The sequence below is a fragment of the Elephas maximus genome, chromosome 1 (genome assembly GCF_024166365.1).
Source record: "Elephas maximus indicus isolate mEleMax1 chromosome 1, mEleMax1 primary haplotype, whole genome shotgun sequence".
NCBI classification, from domain to species: Eukaryota; Metazoa; Chordata; class Mammalia; order Proboscidea; family Elephantidae; genus Elephas; species Elephas maximus.
Genome location: NC_064819.1, coordinates 197,667,302 through 197,691,626, shown reverse-complemented (window position 1 = coordinate 197,691,626; position 24,325 = coordinate 197,667,302). Strand labels below are relative to the sequence as shown.

Here is a 24,325-nt window from a genome sequence, read left to right as displayed (position 1 = left end):
CTAATGTTGAACCATCCCTGCATACCTGGTATGAATCCCACTTGGTCATGGTGAATTATTTTTTGGGAATTTTTCCTGGGTTGTTGAATTCTATTGGCTAGAATTTTGTTGAGGATTGCTGCATCTATGTTCATGAGGGATACTGGTCTGTACTTTTCATCTCACGGTGTCTTTACCTGGTTTTGGTATCAGGGTTATGCTGGTTTTATAGAATGTGTTTGGGAGTATGTCATCCTTTTCTATGCTCTGAAATACCTTTAGTAATAGTGGTTTAACTTTTCTCTGAAAGTTTGGTAGAATATTCCAGTGAAGTAGTCCAGACCAAGGGTTTTTTGTTGTTGTTGTTGTTGGGAGTTTTCTAATCACCTCTTCAATCTCTTCTTTAGTTATAGGTTAATTTAGTTTTTCTACCTCTGTTTTTGTTAGCTAGGTAGTTTCTAGAAATTTGTCCATTTCTTCTAGGTTTTCAAATTTGTTAGAATACAATTTTTCATAGTATTCTGTTATGGCTCTTTTAATCTCAGTTGGGTCTGTTGTGATATCACTCACTTCATTTCTTATCTGGGTTATTTGTTTCCTCTCCTGTTTTTCTTTTGTCAGTTTGGCCAGTGGTTTATTGATTTTGTTGATCTTTTCAAAGAACCAGCTTTTGGTCTTGTTAACTCTTGCAAATGTTTTTCTATCCTCTATTTCATTTATTTTGCTCTAGTTTTTATTATTTCCATTTTTCCGGTGCACATGGCCCCCTTTTGCTCCTCTCTTTCTATTTGTTTAAGTTGTAGGGTTAATGTTTTGATTTTGGCCCTTTCTTCTTTTTGGATGTGTGCATTTATTTCTATAAATTGACCTCTGAGCACTGCTTTTGCTGTGTCCCAAAGGTTCTGGTAGGATGTGTTCTCATTCTCATTTGATTCTATGAACTTCTTTATTCTGTCATTAATTCCAGTAGCTTTTGAAGAAGGTGTTGCTCAGTTTCCATGTATTTGATTTTTTTCTTTGCTTTTTCTGTTACTCATTTCTACTTTTATGGCTTTATGGTCAGAGAAGATGCTTTGTAATATTTCAATGTTTTGCATTCCTTTAAGGCTTGCTTTTTGGCCTATTTGGTCTCTTTTAGAGAATGTTCCATGTGCACTGGAAAAGAAAGTATACTTGGCTGCTGTTGGGCGCAGTGTTCTGTATATGTCTATGAGATCAAGTTGGTTAACTGCAGCATTTAGATCTTCCATGTCTTTATTGAGATTCTTTCTGGATGTCCTGCCCTTCACTGAAAGTGATGTGTTGAAGTCTCCTACTACCATTGTGGAGCGGACTATTTTCAACGCTGGTGGAGTTTTCTTTTCTTTTTTTTTTAATGTATTTTGGAGCCCTGTCTTTGGGTGCATAAGTATTTATTATTGTTATGGCCTCCTGGCGTATCGACCCTTTAATCATTAGATAGTGTCCTTCCTTATCCTTTGTGGTGGATTAATATTGCTTTTTTTTGATTGTTTCCTTGATATATTTTTTTCCATCCTTTCAGTTTTGGTTTGTTTGTGTCACTGACTCTACGATGTGGATCTTATAGGAAGCATATAGACAGATCGTATTTTTCTATCCATTCTGCCATTCTCTGTCTCTTTATTGGTGCATTTAGTTCATTTACATTTGGTGTAATTATAGATAGGTATGAGTTTAGTGCTGTCATTTTGACCCATTTTTTTGTGTGGTGTTGATAGTTTCATTGTTTCACTTAATTTTCTGTGCTGAATCATTTTTCTTTATTTTATTTTCATCGTTTTCATTGTTGTTGATTTTGTATTTGCTGAGTCTTTATGCTTTTCTTGTTTTTTATTTTGATGTTTAGGATCATTAGTTTCCTTTGTGGTTACCTTAAAATTTACCTCTATTTTTCTAAGTTTAAATCAATCTTTTTTTTATTGATATTGCCTTAACTTCCTCTCCATATGAAAGTTCTATGACTACACTATTTTGTCCCTCTTTTTTGTTTTAATGTTGTCATCTTTTACATATTGATGTCTCTCTTTCCGTATTTGCAGCATTTTTAGTTTTCACTTACTTTTGTGACTTCCCTGTCTGAGTTGATACCTGGTTGTTCTGTCCTGTGTTCTTGTCTTGGGTTGTAATCTGATACTGCTGATTCCCTAAACGGAAGACTCCCTTTAGTATTTCTTGTAATCTTGGTTTGGTTTTTACAGATTCCCTTAACTTCTGTTTATCTGGAAATGCCCTAATCTCGCCCTCATATTTGAGAGATAGTTTTGCTGGATATGTAATTCATGGATGGCAATCTTTTTCCTTAAGACTTTATATATGTCATCCCATCGCCTTCTTGCCTGCACGGTTTCTGTGGAATAGTCAGAGCCTAGTTTTATTGACACTTCCTTGTAAGTGACTTTTCATTTATCCCTAGCTGCTATTAAAATTCTCTCCCTTATCTCTGCTTTTGGCAAGTTTGATTATAACATATCTTGGTGACTTTCTTTTTGGATCTACCCTGTGTGGGGTTTGATGAGCTTCTTGGATAGAAATCTTCTTGTCTTTCACAATATCAAGGAATATTTCTGCTGACAAATCTTCAACAATTCTCTCTGTATTTTCTGTTATCCCCCCTGCTGCCTTTTAGTATTCAATCACTTGTAGGTTATTCCTCTTCATAGAGTCCCACATAATTCTTAGGGTTTTTTCTTTTTTTTTTTTAATTCTTTTATATGATTTTTCCTCAACTAAATTGCTGCCAAGTGCTTTACCTTCAATGTCACTAATCCTGACTTTCATTGCCTCAATTCTGCTCCTATGACTTTCTATTGAGTTGTCCAATTCTGAAATTTTATTGTTAATCTTTTGGATTTCTGTTTCTGCCTTTCTATGGATTCTTCCAGCCTGATAAATATGTCATTATGCTCTTATATAACCTTCTTAAATTTCTCTACTGCTTTGTCTGTGTGTTCCTTGGCTTGGTCTCCATTTTGCCTGATCTCCTTCCTGATGTCTTATAAAAAAAGATCTCTTATACAGCTCTGTATATTAATCCTTTGAATTCTACATCTGGTAATTCCAAGACTTTCTCTTCCTCTGGGAGTTTTCCTGGCTCTTTGTTTGGTTGTTTGCTGAGGCCATCATGGTCTGCCTTTTTATATGATTTGATATTTACTGTTGTTTCCGCGCCATCAGTAAGTTATTATATTTATTTATTTTATGTTTGCTTACTGTGTCCTAGTTTCTTGTCTTGTTTTGTTTTGGTATGTCCAAATAGGCTTGTCATGTGAGCTGCTTTGATTACTGGTGTCTTTGAAGCTCTGACATCCTGTTACCAGGTGGTTAGAGCTGCTACTAGGTATGCAATTCTAGGAGTCTATTTTTTCTTGTGTGCATTTGGCTCAGGTGTCCAGGTCGTTGGTCACTGTGTGCTACAGGCTCTCACCTACAGTTCTAGACAGGTAGGGCTATGTAGGGGTGACTGGAGCAGGCACAGTCATCTGGCTGCAGTAGGGGATTATATGCTGAGCAAGGTAGGGGGCTGATGACTGCCCCTGACTGCCTGGGGTAAAGGCATGTCCCTGTTCCCTACAGCGCGTAGGCAGGTATTGACTTTGGACAGTCAATACTGTTGGCTTTAAGACTGGGAGGGGATGCTCATTTTCAGATCCCTGTCATGGGTGGCTAGGTAGAGTGGGTGGAGCCATCAGTCCTCAGGCCCCTGATATGGGTAGGTGAGGACCCTGCTTAATGGGCTGGGTGGTGTCAAATGTCATGAATCTGCCACTCCCCCTTAGATGTTGTGGTTTAAAATAGGCTTCAGGTACCCTGTTGTACTATACTAATGAGGGCCTACACTACTGAAATAGGCCCACATGGGTCTAGGCAGGGGTGAAAGGCATTCAAAGTCCACGGACCCTTATACCTGTGCCTATGCAAAGCGGCAGTGCCTGCCCTAAGGTCCTGGCTTAAGGGAGCTGGCAGATTCTTATTTCCTGTTTGTTTGTTTATTTGCTTTTCCCTTTCCAAAGCTGGGAGACTGGCTCAGGTGCACGCTAAGTGTCCCACTTCTGGCCAACTGGGTGCATCAATTGCTGAAGCCAGACCAGGACTGGAGTAGAGTGCAGAGGGGGCAGGTGAAGGAAGACAGAGGCATTTTTCAGAGGGAAAAGGGTTATTTTGATCCTGAGCAATAGGTTAGATGCTTGTACTTAACTTTTGCAGACCCAGCGCCACTTCTCCCTGGCTCTGGAGTCTTGTGTAGACTCTCCACCATCTGTTTCTCCTGATGTGGAAAACGTGTCCGAAGCGCTACTTCTTGCCTCAGCCTGCGCATGCCAGCCAATCCAGCCGCAGGGTGCTGGCCAGGGCAGGTCTGGCAAATCCTCACTACTTCTGAACTGTTTTTCCCTCCCCTCTGCCGCTCAGTCCAACTTCTCGACTTTATCTATGACCTTCCCATATATAATCAATTCACTTGTTTTGGGGGTCTTTGTTGTAAGAAGGACCAAAGGAAACATCTGACTATTCTGCCGTCTTGGCCCCACCTCCTGGGGATGACTTTTTTATCTTTTGTATGTCTGAAAATTCTTCTTTATCTTTGGTTCTGAACAATATTTGTGCTGGATATAGAATTCTAGGTTAACAGTTTTTCTTCTTTAGTATTTTAAAAGATGTGGCTCCATTGTCTTCTAGTTTACATTGTTTTCAGCACGAAATTGGCTGTCATTATTCCACTATATGTAATGTGTCTTTTTTTTTTCTGGTTGGGTTTAAAAATTTTAGCAATTTGAGTTTATATACAGTGGTTCCTTTATATACATATATATTTTTTGTTTTTTGTTTTTTTTCCCTGTCTCCACTTGCCTCTTTTCCCTCTGGGATTACACTCACAGTTCTCCGATATTCTGTTCACCAGCTTTGTTTTTCCTGTCCCCTCTCCTTGCTTCATATTTCTCACCTCATCATATTCATGTTTTCCTCTAGCTTACAGAGATTATTTTTTTCCTCTAGTTTATGGAGATTATTAAAAACAACTGTTTGAGCATGCTTGTGTACTTGTTCTACTATCTCTGTCATTTCTGTGTCTGTTTATATTGTTTGATTTTTCTCCTGATTATGATTCATATTTTTCTGCTTCCTTGCTTGAGTAACAATTTTTTATTGGATGCCGGGTATTTCTATTGTCATTTAAATTTTTGGTTGGAGTTTGTTTTAATCTTTAAAGCATTATAGACTTATTTTTATTTATTTATTTATTTATTGGTGCACATAAGTTCTTGTCATAAAATGGATCCTTTCAAGTTTTTTTTTTTTTTAATTTTGTTAGGTGTGTAAATTAAGATATTATCAGGTATACCCACTTTGAATGCTGGGAATATATCCTATTATAAGCTCTCAGCTCTGGGAACTCTTCTGCCTTCTTTTATGGAGTCTTTTCCCAGGCCTCTCAATAATACCCAGATTTATACTTAATCAAAAATATAAAGAGACCCCTCTGAAGATATCTGAGCTCTCTTTGTACAGGTCCCTCATCTCTGGAACTCTTCTCTACACATTTTAGTACCCAGAGCACCAATCTCTGTCTCCTAAACCCAGCAAGGCTACTGGGCACTGCTTAGGCTTATCTTCCCGCTGCTGTAGTCTGCAATCTGAATAGAGGCAGTAATTTGGTGCAATACTAAGGATGCCCCTGCTTTTTTTTTTTTTTTCTTTTTTCCTGCCCTCAAGGATCATACTACTGCTCTTTCTGTTGTCCAATGTGTATATCTGAAAACTATGTGTCACGTATTCTGTCCAGTTATCTAGTTGTTTAAGGCAAAGGCAGGGAACAAATTCAGTCCCTATTATATCATCTATTCTAACAATAATAGGTATTTATGGGTATCAAAATTTTGGTTTATTACCAGATAAGAACAAACTCTTTTTTAAAGTAATTGGACTGGCTTATCTGTTTCCCTCCTCCAAGCAGTGGATGGACATAATTATTGGTGTAGATCCTTGTCAATAGTTGGTATTTCTCTACTCTTTAATTTTCAAAGAGTTTATACCTTTCTATTAATTTAAGGACCATTTACGTTATTAAGCCTCTGAAAAGCATGTTCATGTTGCATGCTGTGTTTTTTTTTTTTTTTCCTGTTCTTTTTTTTATTGTGTTGGCATTTTCTTACTGATTTATAGGAGTTTTACACGTTATGAATATGAATTCTTAGTCATTCTAAGTTTTTCAAACATCTTCTAGTTTAGGTTTTTTTTTTTTTTTTGCTTTCTTTGCACTGTGTTTTGTTAAACAAGTCTTAATTTTAATGTAGTATTTGTGGTTGGTCTGTTCTTTTATTGTTTTTAGTTTTTGTCTTCTTTAAGAGATATTTTTCTTCCTTAAGGTCATTATGATATCGTAATACATTGTCTTTTTTTTCCCCCCAGTTCTACTTGAGGAAATATTCACTGGATTTTTAAACACTTAAAATTTTAAAATAAAAAGTAAAAATGACTTGTAATTCTTACCCTCTTTGGTTCCTATCCTTATTACCATTGTAGATACTTAAAAAAAAAAAAAAAAAGGACATGTTTAGAATGACACTTTAAAAAAATAAGGAATAGTGCTCATATTATATCTTCTAATCAGGTTCACATGAGAGAGAATATGTTGTTTGAAAATTCTGATGGTCCCTATTATGGAAATGTTTCCTGATAGGGAAGAAATTAATTTTTGTATGGCTACTGGTTGGAATTAGTTTTTGTTCATTTGTTTTCAATTTATCATCTTCACCTCATGTCTAGGGCTGTATAAAAAATCCAATTAAATTTTAAACTGAAACAAGAAAACTAACAACACTCTTTCTCATATTTCTCCATTTTCTTGCTCTTCTTCCACTACCCAAAACAATTTGTAAACAAAAAGGCCAGAACATATAGGACAGTTTGGCCATTTTAGGTTCAGAAATAGCATGATAATGCTTTCTTCACTGGCTGCCAGTTAATATTGGACCTCAACTCAGTCATAGTTTTAACCCTAGAACCTAGCAGAATGGTTACAGAACGATTAACAAAACACGCAAACTTAAAATAGAACTTCATGTATTCGTTGTATAAAATTTTCTCTCAGGATTTGTTTTTTTAAAAAAATTATGCCATAACCAAAGCTTATTACATTTATAATGTATAAGACATTGTAAGCACATATGAGTATTAAAATGTTTGTTTATATAATAATTTGAAATATCAAAATTAGTCCTTTAAAAATCTAATTAGGGAAAATATCAAGATAATGTTATGCCACGGGTATGTAAGACTGACCGATTTTTATATTTGAGTGTGAATCCGCATAGATGGAGTAGTTTTACAAAGCAGATTCTACCATGACTAATGAGTCCGTGGCATATCTTGTTTTTAATATTTATTTTCTCATTTACCACTAATAATTCATTTGGTTTACTCTAGGTAGCAAATCTTCTTGGTACTGCTCCATTACCAAATCTTTTTTTTTTGGATGGGATCGGATGTATGGAATAAAAACTTAGCCACACTTAATTTACCCTATTCACTTTTATGGCCATGCCATTCTCCACATACATATGACCTTCATAATTAAGCCATCTAATCCACACTTAAATTGGAGGAAGTTAAGGATGGATGAGAGGGTACTGAACTTCACTTTGGAATCATTGTGAGAAAGATGGAGGAAGAAGTCACAAGTACAAATTATGCTGCTTAAAAGAGACTGAATCTTGTGTGTTAGCAGGTGTTTACCTTTTTTTTTTTTTTTAACAAGATTGACATAATCTTTGAACTCTTACATAAATCCAACCTCAAGGATCATTTCTGAGCAACCTAAACAGCAGCATTTTTTTTTTTTTTTGTATTTTTGAGCCTCCTTTTATGTGGCAAGTGCTACCCTGTCCTGCAAATCTCAAACAGCAGCCTCTTCCTTCAAATTCACACTTTGAATTTGGGATCTGTGAGGTAGAACCGAAAGTCAAGCAACCACATCCAAGAAGTTTACCAAAGATGACTTTTAGAGGACAGATGCTATTATGTCAGCAGAATATCATAATGTGCATCTTAAGGGAGGCTGTAGGCATTCCTGGCACCTACGTGAAACAATTTAAGAGCTCCTCTAAGTTAGGAACAGAAAAAGACAGCATGATATGGAAAATACACATTGTTTGGTAAATAAAACATCACATAGGATTAATTTACTAGTGCTCAGAGACTAAATTTCAAACCTTAATAGTAATGTGGGCACAGGAGACAGGGCCAGCCAGATCCCCTGGAACTTTACAATGCAAAGAGAATTGCTTTTGGAAGCTGCACTATTTCAGACCACTGGGGTAATCCTAAGTAAATGACTGTTGCAATGTTCCCACAGCACTTAGTTTACTAAAGCAGTAAATTATCCCAACTCTGAAATTCCCAAACTGTTTCTGAAGAGCTAAAGTCTATAGCAAACCAGCCGGATTCTGTCCTCTAGCTCATTCTACTCCGGCCTAGTCCCATGATTTTAAAAATACCCTAAAACTAAGCATTTATATTTGCCAAGCATTTTGAAAATGAAATGCTGTCGAGCATAGCCCCATGAGTGCTTGAATAAATTCTCATTGACTATCTAGAATGAGGGGTGGGGATGATATTAGCACTTAATGCACCAATTGTGCCACATATTCACTCGTGTATGGAAAAAAAAATGTTTTTTGAAATTGTTATTGAGGAATTAATTCATAGTTGAGATTATGAGAATTCTGCAAACAGGCAATATGTGCTAAAAATGTGCTAAGTTTTTCTAGATCCCATGCACTATCTACACACATTTATGATCACTTATTTATATCTCATTACTCCAAAGAGGAATTGCAATAAATAATAATGCTTCATAGGATAAAGAGTACTCCTTTGCTAAAGTAGCTAGTATTCTTCAGTTTTATGATGATCAGGCAGAACTCTCTGTTATTTGATCTAAGTGTGTTGCAAGTGGGAGCCCTTTTCTTATTTGGTATTAGGTCCTAAAAGGAAGGGTAGGCATGTGGTATCCTCATTAGAATAGAAGCAGCATAGTACGTCATTCTCCTGTTACATGTAGCCTTATAACCTAGCTACTTGGAAAATGTTTGAAAACTGGGTATACAAATATTTGGAAACACTATTAGCATCTCATAAGTATTTTTTTTCAACCTAAAAATTAACAGTAAAAAAGCAGGAGAGGGATCGTGTACCCATAGCCTCTAGGTGATGGATATAAACGTAGTTCAGTATGTAAGCAGATGCACTAGTATCTTGATGTACTACTTCTGTCAGTTGCTGGCAATGGCTCTGATTCTAACAGCAATTACTGGTAAAGAATTTAGGCTCAACTATTTAGAAAAGTGGCTTTATTGAATTTACAAACAAGGGCCTACAATTTTCCATTTCCTTAGCAAGATATTAAATCAACCAAGCTAAGCATGTCATCATGACTATAATTTACGTGATGCGACATGACAGTTAAGATGTACGGCAGTAATTTGTGAGAGCTTGCCGTATTATTGTAGTATCAAAAATTTATATGGTTCAGTTATTAAGGCAAATTGTTTCCTTCATACTGAGATGTCTGACAGTAAACCACCAAGGGCTTCCATATTACATTAAAAAATGTCTTCCATATTCAAACACTTTGCACACCCTGTTACCATTATTTTGTTCACTGAATGGAAACTAGAGCACAGACAAGCACAGCTTTCTGATGTGAAAATGATCTGTTGGGGAATATGAAGTGTTTCATTGTGGGCGATTATAAGAAACAGGTCAGCCAGGATAAGGGAAGTTATCTTTGGGAACCAATAACTACGAACAGAATGTCCAAATTCTTTGCTCTGATGCTATTTAATATCCCATATGCTTGCTTTCCTTCTGTTGGGTTGATTTTCAGCCAACAGTAGGAAAAACCATATAACCAAAGAAGAAATGATGAAAAAACATGGCAAAAAAAAAAGTTTTAATAGGTATTCTTAAATAAATTTCACAAAAGAATAATAAGAGCTCTGCAACTAATCCAATTTTGACTCAAGGCTCTTCTCTGAACTCCTCAGAACAGTAAAAAAAAAGAAAAATTAACATTTTTCCCCCTTTCAATTTTAAACAGTCTTATTGAAGTCTTATGTGCTATTTTATTCTTATTGGGAGTACAGGAGGTTCCTAAATATAAAAGAGCAAAATTACTTCTTGTCATAAAGTGCTTTGCAAATAAAAGTTTAGTTAGATTTTTATTACAGCTATTGAATTTTATGCAACATACGCTGTCTCTTTAAAATACATATTCATTGAAAACGTGTTTTATTTGTTTACATATTTTTTCATAACAGCATTTAGAAGCCTGTTAAAAATAAGAAGCTGGCCATGAGGTGAAAACATTTCAATCAGCTAAAACTGCCAGTTCCTATTCACTGAGTACATATGAACTATTAAGTTTTTCAGTATTAATACTCACATGCCATGCAAGAAAACCACTAACTGAAAATGCATTTTTATTTGTCAGTGAAGGTTTCTTTAAAGAAAGTAACATTTTATTTTTATAGATGAAAACTAGGCTTTAAATTCCATCAATTTACTAAGTTTTTTTTTTTTCTGTTATCTGATTAGGTAATTAATTTAACTATCAGATGATAAGGTATTAATCCTCACAGGACAAGCAAGTATTCACATTTAGAGTTAATAAACTAAATTTTGCTTCTGAAAATTTATTGGACAAACTAAAATAAAAGAAAATTCTAAAAAAGGCACCTTCCTAGACAGAGTTAATCCACAAGAGAAGATGGCGGGGGCGGGGGGGAGGTGGCGGGAAGCCGGCATTTCTGAAGCTGTTGCATTTGTTTATCTGTGTTATGTTTTTCTATATCTGGGAGTGGGCTTCAAAACAAACGTGCTTTCAGTCTGGCACTGCTTTTAGGATGGTTCACTTTCTAAGTTCTGGGAAATATGTTGTTTACCTATGTTTTATGGCAGAGATTAAATTAGTTATGTAATAATTTTCAATTCCATTTACCAGTCAGACAAGGCAGAAGAAAAAGTAGCTCTCTTGAATATCAGTTTTGAAAAGAAATAGGAACCGATGAGGAAAACTTCAGTAAGTATACCACCACAGGCAAGTCTAGAAAAACTGGTACTTCAAGCAAACACAACACAGTTTCTTGCTGTATCCATAATCTGTCTCACCAAATACCCTAGAGGCTATATTAATTTATTCATTCATTCAAAAAGTTTACATAAAAGACAGATTATATCAAGTATCTTTACTAGTGGGGCCAGGCCCTGAACTTCCTCGGAACACAGGAGAAACGCCAAACTGGTTCTGATCAGCTGATTCTGACAATACTGTACAGTAGTGTGTATTTGATTTAATTTTTCTTTAAAAAAAAAAATACTGAATAAAAACTGTTTTCATTATTTGTCACTTAAAGTTCCAAGAAGCAAGTAACTATGGACTTACTTTGTTTCCCAGATAGGGAGCTGGGGCACTCCAGTAGTAGCTCTGTGGCAACCTTAGTCTGGCCTCTGCATTATTGATACTGGTCTGTTGGGGTGCATCAAAGTCGTCCTGCTGCGGAGCCACTCGGATGCGGCCAGAGATGTCAGTCAGGTACCAGCCACTCATGTCTTGTATCTTAAAGAAAACAGAATCATCATTAGTTGGGGGCGAGGGTGGGGGGTTGGGGGCAGAGGGAAAAAAAGACATCAGCTTCCTTTCTCTTTCATGTTCCTTATGGTGCCCCTTTTGGGGGAGAAAAAAAAAAAAAGACAAGTTAGGAAAATATGAGTTGAAAATATCATTAAACTTAGCATATGTATTCATACAAGCTCCCATTGTTTTGTTTTGTTTTTTCCTCTGCTATAACTAGGAGTTTGAATAAAAACCCAAAACTAGACTCGTTGTGGTCAAGTGATTCCAACTTAGAGCAACCCTAATAATCTGGAGTCTTAGTGGCACAGTGGTTGAAGTGCTCCAGGATGTTAACCAAAATGTTGGCAGCTCACTGCCACGGTAAAGATTTACGGCTTTGGAAACCCTATGGGGCAGTTCTGCTCTATCCTGCAGGGTTGCAGTGAGTCAGAATGGACTCCATAGCAGTGGGTTTTTTTAATATAATAATCTGTTTTTCTTGATCCAATGATTTTTTTTTTTAAATATGTGGTTCCAAATACCACTTTAAAAAGAAATGTATTCAAAGTTACAAAATGGTTGTAAAATTATACAATTTCTCATCCAGTTGAATTTCATATTTTTCATTACATTTGTAGTTTTGCTTATGAAAAATTTTCCAAAGTTGTTACATATGTATTTATAAAGCAGAGAAAGAAAAGATGTAAGTGCCTGACAGATAGCTTTTCATTTAGTATTTCCTTCCTTCCCACTTTTTTAAATTTGAATTTTGAAGCTTAAGGACAATTGAATGCACTAGGCTGTTGCTATGGCCGCAGTTTACGATCCTTTACCTAATCTTTCCTACTGGGTCAAAAGTGCGGTGGGGACCCATAGGTTATATCCCTGGCCCAGAAAAAGGAAGGAGCTTTAAAGGAGGAATAAAGGAATACAATAGTATTTGCCGTCCCATCTTTACACTCCAGCCCAGGTCAGACATGCAGCTACAAATCTAACTTAAACTGTCCCACCCGGTCGGGACAAAACACTGGTTAGTCAGGTTTGGAGTTAGCAGAGGCATACTAGTTAGTTGCCTGGTCTTGTGGATGGTGGGAGCAGAATGGTAATGATGATAATGTGTCTGAAATATTTTTAGAATTTCTTTTAAAATGGGCAGAGTTAAGGATAAAATCTGCAGGAGAAATATGCAAGGATAACGGTGAACAGTACTTCTGTTAAAGTGAAAAGTAAAACTTACAGAGAAAATAGAAAAAAGATCTGAAAAAAAAAAACTTCAACTATCTGGGACACTGATTTTATACCAATTTCAAGTGATAAATTGTTACTTTTATTTTGATAAATTTGCCCCTTGATAAATACTATTGGCCAGCAAATGTTATTGGGCAGTCCATGATGTGTTTATGTTACGCAGAAGTTAGTTGATTTCGTACCTTTCAAAGTTTTGGAATCACTGGAACTGCTCTAAGGAGCAATGGTGGGGAAGTGGTTAAGTGCTTGGCTGCCAACTGAGAGGTTGGTGGTTTAAACCTACCAGCCACTCTGCAGGAAAAAGATGTGGCAATCTGCTTCAGTAAAGGTTACAGCCTTGGAAACCCTGTGGTACAGTTCTCCTCTGTCCTATAGGGTCACTATGAGTTGGAATCAATTCGACTGTAACAGGTTTGGTTTTTTGGGGAAACTGCCCTGGTCAGGTGAGAAAAAGAGACCAGGTTAAAAAGGAACAGGAGAGGTACAGAATGGGGTAGGGTTATAGCCATTCTGATAATTTTCTCCAGTATGAAATGTTGGAAAACAGACATAAAGTAATATATTCCTTACTCCTCTTTTCTTCTCAACTTCACCCTTCAGGCATTCTAAGAAAGTCTGGTGATATTCAGGGGAATTCTTTCCAGAAGACTTATTGAAATGCAAAAATTAGTAGCCTGAAGTTTCTGAGGGCTAAGGCTTGAGCGCCAGCTCTGCCATTTACTACCTATGACACTTTGAAGTATTAATGGAACAGTCTATAGGGTAGGCTGAGAATCAGCAGGTTAGATGTCCATTCATCGATTCTATGAAGTTGGTTCTAAAAGCAACACATTTGGTAAAGTCTATATAGATTCAAATTTAGATAATAGCCTGAGAATACAGTGAGAAACTACCTGTAAGCTTCAGACTGGGTTTAAAAGCCACATAGCCAAAGAAAAATATTTTATAATTGTGTAAGAATTTTTTTTTTGTAAGAATTAGTTAGCTGACTAAAGTTGAAAGGGAGACATTTTGCAAGACAGTTTATTCAAATAGAAATCTTTGTAAACATAAATCTACTCATGTCACTCACTCCCCTGCTTAAAATCCTTAAATGACTCTCCAAGAATAAGATTCCGACTTCTTAGCATCCTCAGCCATATAGGGTATGGTTTCTCATTCCTCCTCTGGGCTCCTCTTTCTCTAGCATGCATCTGCCACTTGGCAGTCTTAAGTTCCAGCCACAGAATGTATTTGAAATTCCCCAGAGGTCCCATTTGCCTCTCATACTTTGCTCAAAGTGAAAAGGGAGTGGGGAGTGGCTGGAGAAAGGTAAACATCTTTATGCTATAGTAAGAAAGTCACAAACCAAACCCATTGCCTTTGGGTTGATTTTGACTCATAGCAACCCTATAGGGTTTCCAAGGCTATAAATCTTTATGGAACCAGACTGCCATATCTTTCTCCCACAGTGTGGTAGGTCTGTTCAAACTGACGACTTTTTTTGGTTAGCAGTAGACTACTTTAACTATTGCACCACCAGGGCTCCTTAAGAAAGTCCCAGTAGCTATTAAATAGTTTAAGTAATTTGGAAAATTTCAAATCAATTAAGAATGAAGATATTATTCGAATTTAGGACCCATTTAACAATGAAAGAGCTCATGAGACTTCAAATTGTAAGAAGAAACTGATGTGCGCTATGCATTACATAGATAGATGAAAAGCTTTTTCTTAACCTGTGTGCAATCATCAGCAGTGAAATGAGAAATGGAATTCTTCAAACAGCAATTTCATGTTTTTTCTATTGAAACATCTCCCCTTGAGGTCAAAACAATATTAATTTCATTACTGTTTCACATCTTGATCATGGACATTACATATTCTAAACCCAAACCAAATTTGTTGCTGTAGTATTGATTCAGACTATAGGGACCCTACAGTGTCTAAATATTCTAAGAGATTCCAGACAACACATTGTCATGGATAAAACCTTACAAGCTTTGAGCACAGATACACAAATAGCATGTGAAAGAACATTCCATCACTTCTTTGTGCCAACTTTGAGTAGATCGTCAAGGCAAGAAAAAAAAAAATTCTTTTAACTTCTTCAAAAGAAAATGACAACAGCAGCAAAAAGACCCATGAAGCAGTGCACAAAGTTAAAAGCTGTTGCTTACATTGCTGTAGGTCCAGTAGGAACTCTGACATCTGTTTGAAACCCCTGAACAGAAACACTCATCACAGCCTTTACGGTTATCCTCTTGCAAATTGAAGAAGCCAGGTTTGCAACTACTGCAGTCTCCACCTTCAACGTTCTCCTGCAAATACAGAAGTATGTTAGAAACAAACAGAGGTACCCTTCAAAATTAAGAGTTTTCCACATTGATTTCTGCTTAGCCCTTTCATGACTCAATTAGCTTTTTCTTTTAATTTTTGTGATATTATATGTTTTCAATAATGGAGGGCGTGTTGAATCATTGAATGTATCTGAATTTTGGGTAGGTAGCATGATTTTTGCTTTATGCTTCATTCCACAAATTGTACCCTCAGAGTCTGGAGGTACATATGTGTACCCCTTGTGAACACAAATTCCACCCCCAGAGTCCAGTACCAAATAAAAATTTTCAAAATTCACGTTTTTCCTACCAAAAATTCAATGACTTAGGACCACCTCATACAACACCCTGTAAAAACAGTAATCTGTGGCACACTTCTGTTTTTTCCCTTGCAAACTGTTATATATAGATATATACATACATATATATCTATATCTATATATACAGAGAGAGAGCTCTGCCTGCCAGGAGCACATACTGTCAGTGGGACAGGGACTTCCCAATGAGCCCCAAAAACAAAAATCAAATTCACTGCTGTCGAGTTGATTCCGACTCAGAGTGACCCATTCATATTAGTCGATTCCTACTCATAATGGATTCGAACTGCAGACCTTTTGGTTAGCACCGCAGCTCTTAACCACTACACCACCAGGGTTTCCCAATGAATCCCAGAGGTACTAAAATAAGTGGTAGCTATGACGCTATGAGTTGGAATCGACTCGATGGCACTGGGTTGGGTTTTTTTGGGGTTATATATACTGAAATTCTATGGGGCAGTTCTACTCCATCCTATACAGTTGCTAAGGGTCGGAATCAACTCAGTGGCACTGGGTTTGGTTTTTGGTTTTTGGTTATATTTTTGGTTTTGCCATTCCTGAAAGGGATAAGGAAAATATTCACTGTCCAATCTTCCTTTTACCGTCTCAACAACCATAGTTAAAGTATAATGACAGCTCAAAAACTTCTCATTAAACTACCTTCTTCCTAACCAGATTAGTGGGAAATAATTTTGGTTGGTAATCTGTTGTATTGAAAGTAGCAATTTTGATGAACTTCATCTATGTCACAAGCGTAGAGTAAATGTCATGATAAAGCTAACAAATCAGACTGACTAAAATGTGGTCAGTTTAGTTCACTATTGATTAACAGAGTCTTCATTAAATCTTTGTTAAGTACCTAATCTTAGACCATATACATATGATAAAACTAAAAACATGAAATTAATACATGAATGTACAATAGAATATTGATATTATACAGACTGTAAAATTCTTTTCACCTTAACATTTAAAATACGTACATATGAGGTAAGCCTAGGAACGTGACAGGCAGAGAAACGGGGGCAAATACTTACAGCACCTCCCTGCTCAGGCTAAGTAGAAAAGGATAAACGTTTTTCCTGGTTAACTTTTACAGTGTTTCCTTTAACACAGTGCTATAGCCAGTCAATCATATAGTAATATCATAGGAAAAAATAATTTTAATTTGGTAACTGCCCCTTAGATTGGTTTCATTAATTCTACTTCGATATACATAAAAATTATTTGTTTATGGGTGGGCCTATAATGTGAACTCAGGACAATGAAAGCTGACTATAATGAAAACCTGGGAAGGGTGTAAACTCTCAATTTAGAGAATGGCTAATCCTATCTAATAACAGCTAAATGATGACTCCCTGCTTTCCACAAAACTGATTCTCAGTATTCCCTTAATATGCATTGGGTCCACATTTCCCCTCTTCCTTTGAATTCCCTTATTTCTTCATTTATGAAGCTTTCCTCTTCCTTAGAGAACTGTCTCAACGGTGTTCCCAAAGCCTCTTTATACATTGCTCTATTATAACCACCACCCCCCCCCACACACATATACACACAAAATAGCTATTTTTTTCTAAAAATGGTATCTCCAACTATACCACAATCTATTCTGAGGTAGAAACTTTCTCTTACTTATCTTTACAGTCCCAGAAACAAGCAAGGTTCCAGGAACAACCACATTGACCACTAGCTTCATAAAATTTTGTTAAAATTAAACAATTCTCCTGCTGATTATGTTTTTTCATGCATAGCCAAGTGCTATGCACATAAAGTGATTGTTATCAAGTCAATTCTGACTCATATGACCCTACGGAAAGAGTAGAACCTCCCCACAGGGTTTCCAAGGGGCAGCTGGTGGATTCAAACTGCTGACATTTTGGTTAGCAGCTGAACATTTAACCACTGTGCAACCAGGCCTCCACTACACACATGTTGTTGCTATTAGGTGACTTCTAGTTGATTCCGACCCATAGAGACCCTATGTACAACAGAACGAAACACAGCCCAGTCCTGCAACATCCTTACAATCATTGATAAGCCTAAGCCCATTGTTGCAGCCACTGTTTCAATTCATCTCATTAAGGGTCTTCCTCTTTTTCCCTGACACTCTAATTTGCCAAGCATGATGTCCTCCTTCAGGGACTGATTCCTCCTGATAACATGTCTAAAGTATGTGAGACGAAGTCTTACCATCTTTGCTTCTAAGGAGCATTCTGGCTGTATTTCTTCCAAGACAGATTTGTTCGTTCTTCTGGCAGTCCATGGTATATTCAGTATTCTTCACCAACACCATCATTCAAAGACATCAATTCTTCCATCTTCCTTATTCATTGTCCAGCTTTCGCATGCATATGAGGCACTTGAAAACAACATGGCTTGGATCGGGTGCATTTTAGTCCTTAACTTGACATCTTTGCTTCTTAACACTTTAAAGAGGTCTTTTGCAGCAGATTTGTCCATTGCAGTGTCTTTTGATTTCCTGACTGCTGCTTCCATGGGTGTTGACTGTGGATACAAGTAAAGAAATCCTTGACAATTTCAATCTTTTCTCCATCGATCATGATGTTGTTTACTGGTCCAGTTGTGAGGATTTTTGTTTTCTTTGCATTGAGATGTAATCCAAACTAAAGGCTGTGGTCTTTAATCTTCATCAGTAAGTGCTTCGAGTCATCTTCACTTTCAGCAACAAAGGTTGTGTCATCTGCATATTGCGCAGGTTGTTCATGAGACTTCTTCCAAACCCGGTTGCCTTGTTTTTCTTCATATAGTCGACTTTCTTGGAGTATTTGCTCAGCATAAGGATTAAATAAATACGATAAAAGGATACAACGCTGACACACACCTTTCCTGATTTTAAACCACTCAGCATTCCCTTTTTCTGTTTGAACTATTGTCTCTTGGTCTATGTACAGATACCTCATGAGAAGAATTAAGTGTTCTGGAATTCCCATTCTTTGCAATGTTATCCATAATTTATTATGATCCATATAGTCAAATGCCTTTGCATAGTCAATAAAACACAGGTAAACATTGTCATGGATTGAATTGTGTCCCCTCAAAATATGTCAATTCCCAGTATTGTGTAGTTGTCCTCCATTTTGTGATTGTAATTTTATGTTAAAAGAGAATTAGGGTGGGATTATAATACCACCCTTACCCAGGTCACATCCCTGATCCAATATAAAGGGAGTTTCCCTGGGGCATGGGCTGCACCACCTTTTATCTCTCAAGAGATAAAAAGGAAAGGGAAGTGAGTAGAGGAGGGGACCTCAGACCACCAAGAAAGAAGCAATGGGAGCAGAGTGCACCCTTTGGACTCAGGGTTCCTGCAAAGACAAGCTCCCAGTCCGGGGGAAGATTTATGAGAAGGCTGACACAAAGAAAGTCTTCCCCTAAAGCTGACTCCCTGAATTTGGAATTTTAGCCTACTTTACTGTGAAAAAATAAATTTCTCTTTGTTAAAGTCATTCACTTATGGTATTTCTGTTATAGTAGCACTAGATGACTACAACAACATCTTTCTGGAATTCTCTGCTTTCAGCCAAGATCCATCTCACATCAGCAATGATATTCCTAGTTCCATGTCCTCATCTGAATCCAGCTTGAATTTCTGGCAGTTCCTGGTTGCTGTACCGCTAAAGTTGCTTTTGAATGATCTTCAGCAAAATTTTACTTGCGTGTGATACCCTGGTGGTGCGGTTGTTAAGAGCTATGGCTACTAACCAAAAGGTTGGCAGTTCAAATCCACCAGGTGCTCCTTGGAAACTTATAGGGTCACTATGAGTGGGAATTGACTCAACGGCAACAGGTTTGCTTTTGGTTTGGTGATATTAATGATATTGTTCGGTAACTTCCACATTCTGTTGGACCACCTTTCATTGGAATGGACAAAAATATGGATCTCCTCCAGTCAGTTGGCCAGGTAGCTCTCTTCCAAGTTTCTTGGCATAGATGAGTGAGTACTTTCAGCACTACATCCATTTGTTGAAATACCTCAGTTGGTGCTCCATTAATTCCTGCATCCTAGTTTTTTACCAATGTCTTCAGTGCAGCTTGGACCTCCTCCTTCAGTACCATTGGCTCTTGATCATATGCTACCTTCTGAAATCATTGACAATCAACCAATTCTTTTTTGTACGTGACTCTGTGTATTCCTTCCATCTGCCTTTTGATGCTTCCTGCATCGTTTAATATTTTCCCTGTAGAACTCTTCAAAATTGTAACTCAAGGCTTGAATTTTTTCTTCAGTTCTTTCAGCCTGAGAAATGCTGAGTGTGTTCTTCCCTTTTGGTTTTCTATCTCTAGGTCTTTGCACACTTCATTATAATACTTTACTTTATCTTCTCGAGCTGCCCTTTGAAATCTTCTGTTTAACTCTCTTACTTCATCATTTCTTCCTTCTGCTTTAGCTATTCTATGTACAAAAGCAAGCTTCTGAGTCTCCCCTGACATTCATTTTGGTCTTTTCTTTCTCTTCAATGACCTCTTGCTTTCTTTACGTATGATGCCCTTGATGTAATTTCACAACTCATCTGGTCTTTGGTCATTAGTGTTCGATGGGTCAAATTTATTCTTGAGATGGTCTCTAAATTCAGGTGGGATATACTCAAGGTCATACTTTTGCTCTCATGGACTTGTTCTGATTTTCTTCAACTTCAACTTGCATATGAGCAGTTGATGGTCTGTTCCACAGTCGGCCCCTGGCCTTGTTCTGACTGATGATATTGAGCTTCTCCATTTTCTTTCTCCACAGACGTAGTCGATTTGATTCCTGTGTATTTCATCTGGTGAGGTTCATGTGTATAATCGCTGTTTATTTTGTTGAAAGAAAAAAATCATTTGCAATGAAAAAGTTGTTGGTCTTGCAGAATGCTACAATGCTATCTCTGGCATCCTTTCTATTAATAAGGCCATATTTTCCAACTACTGATCCTTCTTCTTTGTGTCCAACTTTCATATTCCAATCATCAGTAATTATCAATGCATCTTGATTGCATGTTTGATCAATTTCAGACTATAGAAGTTGGTAAAAATCTTCAATTTCCTCATCATTGGCATTAGTGTTTGGTGTATAAATTTGGAGAATAGTTCTATTAACTGGTCTTCCTTGTAGGTGTATAGATATTATCCTATGACTGACAACATTGTACTTCAGAATAGGTCTTGAAATTTTCTTTTTGACAATGAATGTGATGCCATTCCTCTTCAATTTGTCACTCTTGGCATAGTATACCTCAGGACTGTTCAATTCAAAGTGGTTAATACCAGTCCATTTCAGCTCACTAGTGCCTAGGATATCAAAGTTTATGCCTTCCATTTCATTTTTGACTGTTTCCAATTTTCCTGGATTCATACTTTGTACATCCCATGCTCCCATTATTAATGGAAGTTTACAGCTGTATCTTCTCCCCTTGAGTTGTGCCACATCAGCAAATGAAGGTCCTGAAAGCTTGACTCCATCCATGTCATTAAGGTCAACTCTTCTTTGAGGAGGCAGCTCTTCTGCAGTTGTATTTTGAGCACCTTCCAACCTGAGGTGCTCATCTTCTGGCACTATATCAGACAATGTTCTGATGCTATTCAAAAATAGACTGCCAGGACCTTCTTCCTAGTCTGTCTAAGTCTGGTCACTCAGCTGAAACCTGTCCACCATGAGTGACCCTGCTGGTATTTGAAATACCAGTGGCATAGCTTTCAGCATCACAGAAACACACAAGCCATGCAGTATGACAAACTGACAGACATGTGGGGGTATGCACATAAAAATAGTGGATGTTTAATAAAAACATTTGTAAATAAACCAAGATTGGACATTAGATAGGAATGGTAAAATCTGAAATCATGTAGGGAAATGTAGAAAATAAAAAGAGAGAAAATGGAGTGCAAAGAAATTGTTAGAATAAACAAAGAAGTTACCTTTTTATCCCAGAAAATAATTAGTTTGAAAAGCCCTTTCTTTCTTTTTGAGTCTTAATTTTTGTCACTATGATGAATTTACAACCTCAACCTCTTCCTTGTTTCATTTGTTAAACTTTAGCATCCTGATATGTAAACAAATTGAAGTATTGCCATTAACCTTCTTGCTAGTTTTTATTTTTAAGGTAGATTTCATATATTTTGAGATGATAAATTTCAGCAAAACTAATCACACTCATTTCAGACCTATGGTGACAAACAAATCCCCAAACTACTGAAGTTGAGAGCATCTTTGGAAGAGTACACAGGCTGGAAAGATGAAATATATCTATAATTATAATTTAGCTTATCCCATTGAGGACACAGGACAGCTGTACACTGTGTTCTAATGTGGTTGGTCTAATCTACTATTCATTTGCTCTAATTTGAAAGCTTCTAATACCACTTTTGTGATATTCGTACTGAATTCAACAATTAGAAAATTTTAAACATCAGTTATTTTCCTTAACTGCATTTTAGCCTTGTAATATGACCTTGAAAAAATTATGTTGAATAATTGCAATATTCAATTTCATTTAATAACATTATGCAACACATTAGGATCAGAATTCTAGAGAATTAAACAAAAATGGATGGGTCAATATCTCTATTTAAAAGCCAAGAACTACTTGGGTAAAATGGCACATTCATAATCAACTATAATGCAAGGTAGAATAGGATAAGTACATCTCAGAAATAAAATGAATTACGGTAACAGAAGAGGATGAACTAATTCTTGTTATAAAGACTCAGGAAACTTTACGGCAGGAGAGGAATTTGACCTAAGTCTTGAAGCATGGGATAAAAATTCAACCTATTGGCAGAGATAGAGAAAGGGGCCTATGTTCGCACAGATATTGGGAATAAGAACATTTCAAATTAGAAAGTTCATTCATTATTTATTCTTTCAAAAATATGTATTGAATGTGTTCTATCTGTTAGGCACTTAACATGGTGCTTGAGATCCAGAGCCTTACCCCTCAGATAATGAACCTGTATGGTTACCCTAAGATATAGACCTAGTCCTGAAGGAATTTGTAAGTGACTAAAGGTTATTCATCAAGAGATAAACCAAGAGAACTCTACTTGAAGCAATTAAATTGTAAGTAGTAGGTAAAATGTACTACATGAAATGTGTGAGATTGCAACAGAGAAAACTTTCATTACCATAGAAACAATGATAGGATGTTTACACCTATAAAAATAGGTTAACCAACTGGTAGTTCTGCTTTGCTTATGGTGACAGATCTTTGAGCCAAAATAATTTAGACCTGTTATAGGTCCTCAAGTTAACATGTTCTTCCTCCCCAGTTCCCATTCACTTCAACCCTAGACACAAGTAATTATCATCTCTTTGACATTTTCATAGACCTTACATAAATTTGCACAGCATGCCAGCTTAATGCCACAACTTTGAATTTCTAGGGTACTACATTTTAGCTCTGAGACTATACCACAGTTTTATTGGTGTTGCTGTTGTTGTTAGGTGCCGTCGAGTCAGTTTCAACTCGTAGTGGCCCCATGTACAACAAAAACGCTGTCAGGTCCTGCTTCATTCCCAAAGGTGTTCCTATGTTTGAGCCCATTGTTGCAGCCACTGTTGACAATCCATCTCATAGAGGGTCTTCCTTTTTTTCACTGATCCTCTACTTTACCATGCTTGATGCCCTTCTCTAGGGACTGGTCCCTTCTGATAACATGCCCAAAATACATGAGATAAAGTCTCGTCGTCCTTGCTTCTAAGGAGGATTCTGGGTGTACTTCTTCCAAGACAGATTTGTTCATTCTTCTGGCAGTCCACAGTATATTCAATATTCTTTGCCAACATCACAATTCAAAGGCATCAGTTCTTCTTCAGTCTTCTTTATTCATTGTTCAGCTTTCACATGCATATGAAACAATTGAAAATACAATGGCTTGGGTCACGTAACCCTTAGTCCTCAAATTTGGTGTCATATTTGCTTTTTACACTTTAAAGAGATCTTTTGCAGCAGATTTGCCCAATGCAATATGTTCCTTGATTTCTTGACTGCTGCCACCATAAGCATTGATTGTGGATCCAAGTAAAATGAAATCCTTGACAACCTCAATCTTTTCTCCATCTATCATGGCATTGCTTATTGGTTCAGTGTTAAAGATTTTTGTTTTCTTTAGTTGAAGTGTACTCTATACTGAAGGCTGTAGTCTTTGATCTTCATCCGTAAGTGCTAGCTAGATTAAGTCAATCTAAAAGTTCTGGGTTCTGGTTTTTCTCAGGCTCTGCTACAGACTAATATTAAACTACAACCAAGTCTCTCAGTGGTGCAGACTGTTAACGCAGTTGGCTGCCAACCAAAAGGTTGGAGTCCACCTATAGGCACCTCAGAAGAAAGGCCTGGAAATCTACTTCCAAGAAAAAAAAAAATTAACCATTGAAAACTCTATGGAGCACAGTTCTACTCTGACATACATGAATTTGCCATGAATCAGAATCAATTCAATGGCAACTGATTAGTAAATACAATAAATATAACATATGCTTTTTATCTGTCCTTATGACTAAGTTAATGAGTCTTTTGAGACTGGAGGGAAGAAGGAGAAAATACATGTAGCTCACTAGAACTCTGCTTTCTGGACGTAGTTTAACATGTAGAGAACTAGCTAGGCAGATCAGATTCTACTTGCTCTTTTCTTTTTCAGCCTGCAAGGGGCAGATAAACCAGTAAGCAAGGTATGCGTGGCTTACAGTAAGCAAGGTATACACAGGTTTACCTTGTGTTTACTTACTATTCGTGGTGCACAATTTCACCAGGGTTTCACCACATCTTTGATATGCTGAAAAACAGGTGGAACTGTACACTACAGATTAATAAGTAAGCTCAAGTAAACGCATGCATACC

General features: G+C 36.9%; 1 protein-coding gene across 2 annotated transcripts in view; it reads right to left on the bottom strand.

The window, feature by feature from the left end:
• The window catches only part of LAMA2 (laminin subunit alpha 2), a 717,179-nt gene that overhangs the window by 362,283 nt on the left and 330,571 nt on the right, over positions 1-24,325 (bottom strand). For both annotated transcript variants that reach the window (XM_049901052.1, XM_049901136.1), the window contains exons 11-12: positions 15,016-15,156; positions 11,441-11,614 (exon numbers count right to left, since the gene is read on the bottom strand). In XM_049901052.1, coding sequence (XP_049757009.1) covers positions 11,441-11,614; positions 15,016-15,156 — 315 coding nt within the window. The remainder of the gene's footprint in view (positions 1-11,440; positions 11,615-15,015; positions 15,157-24,325) is intronic.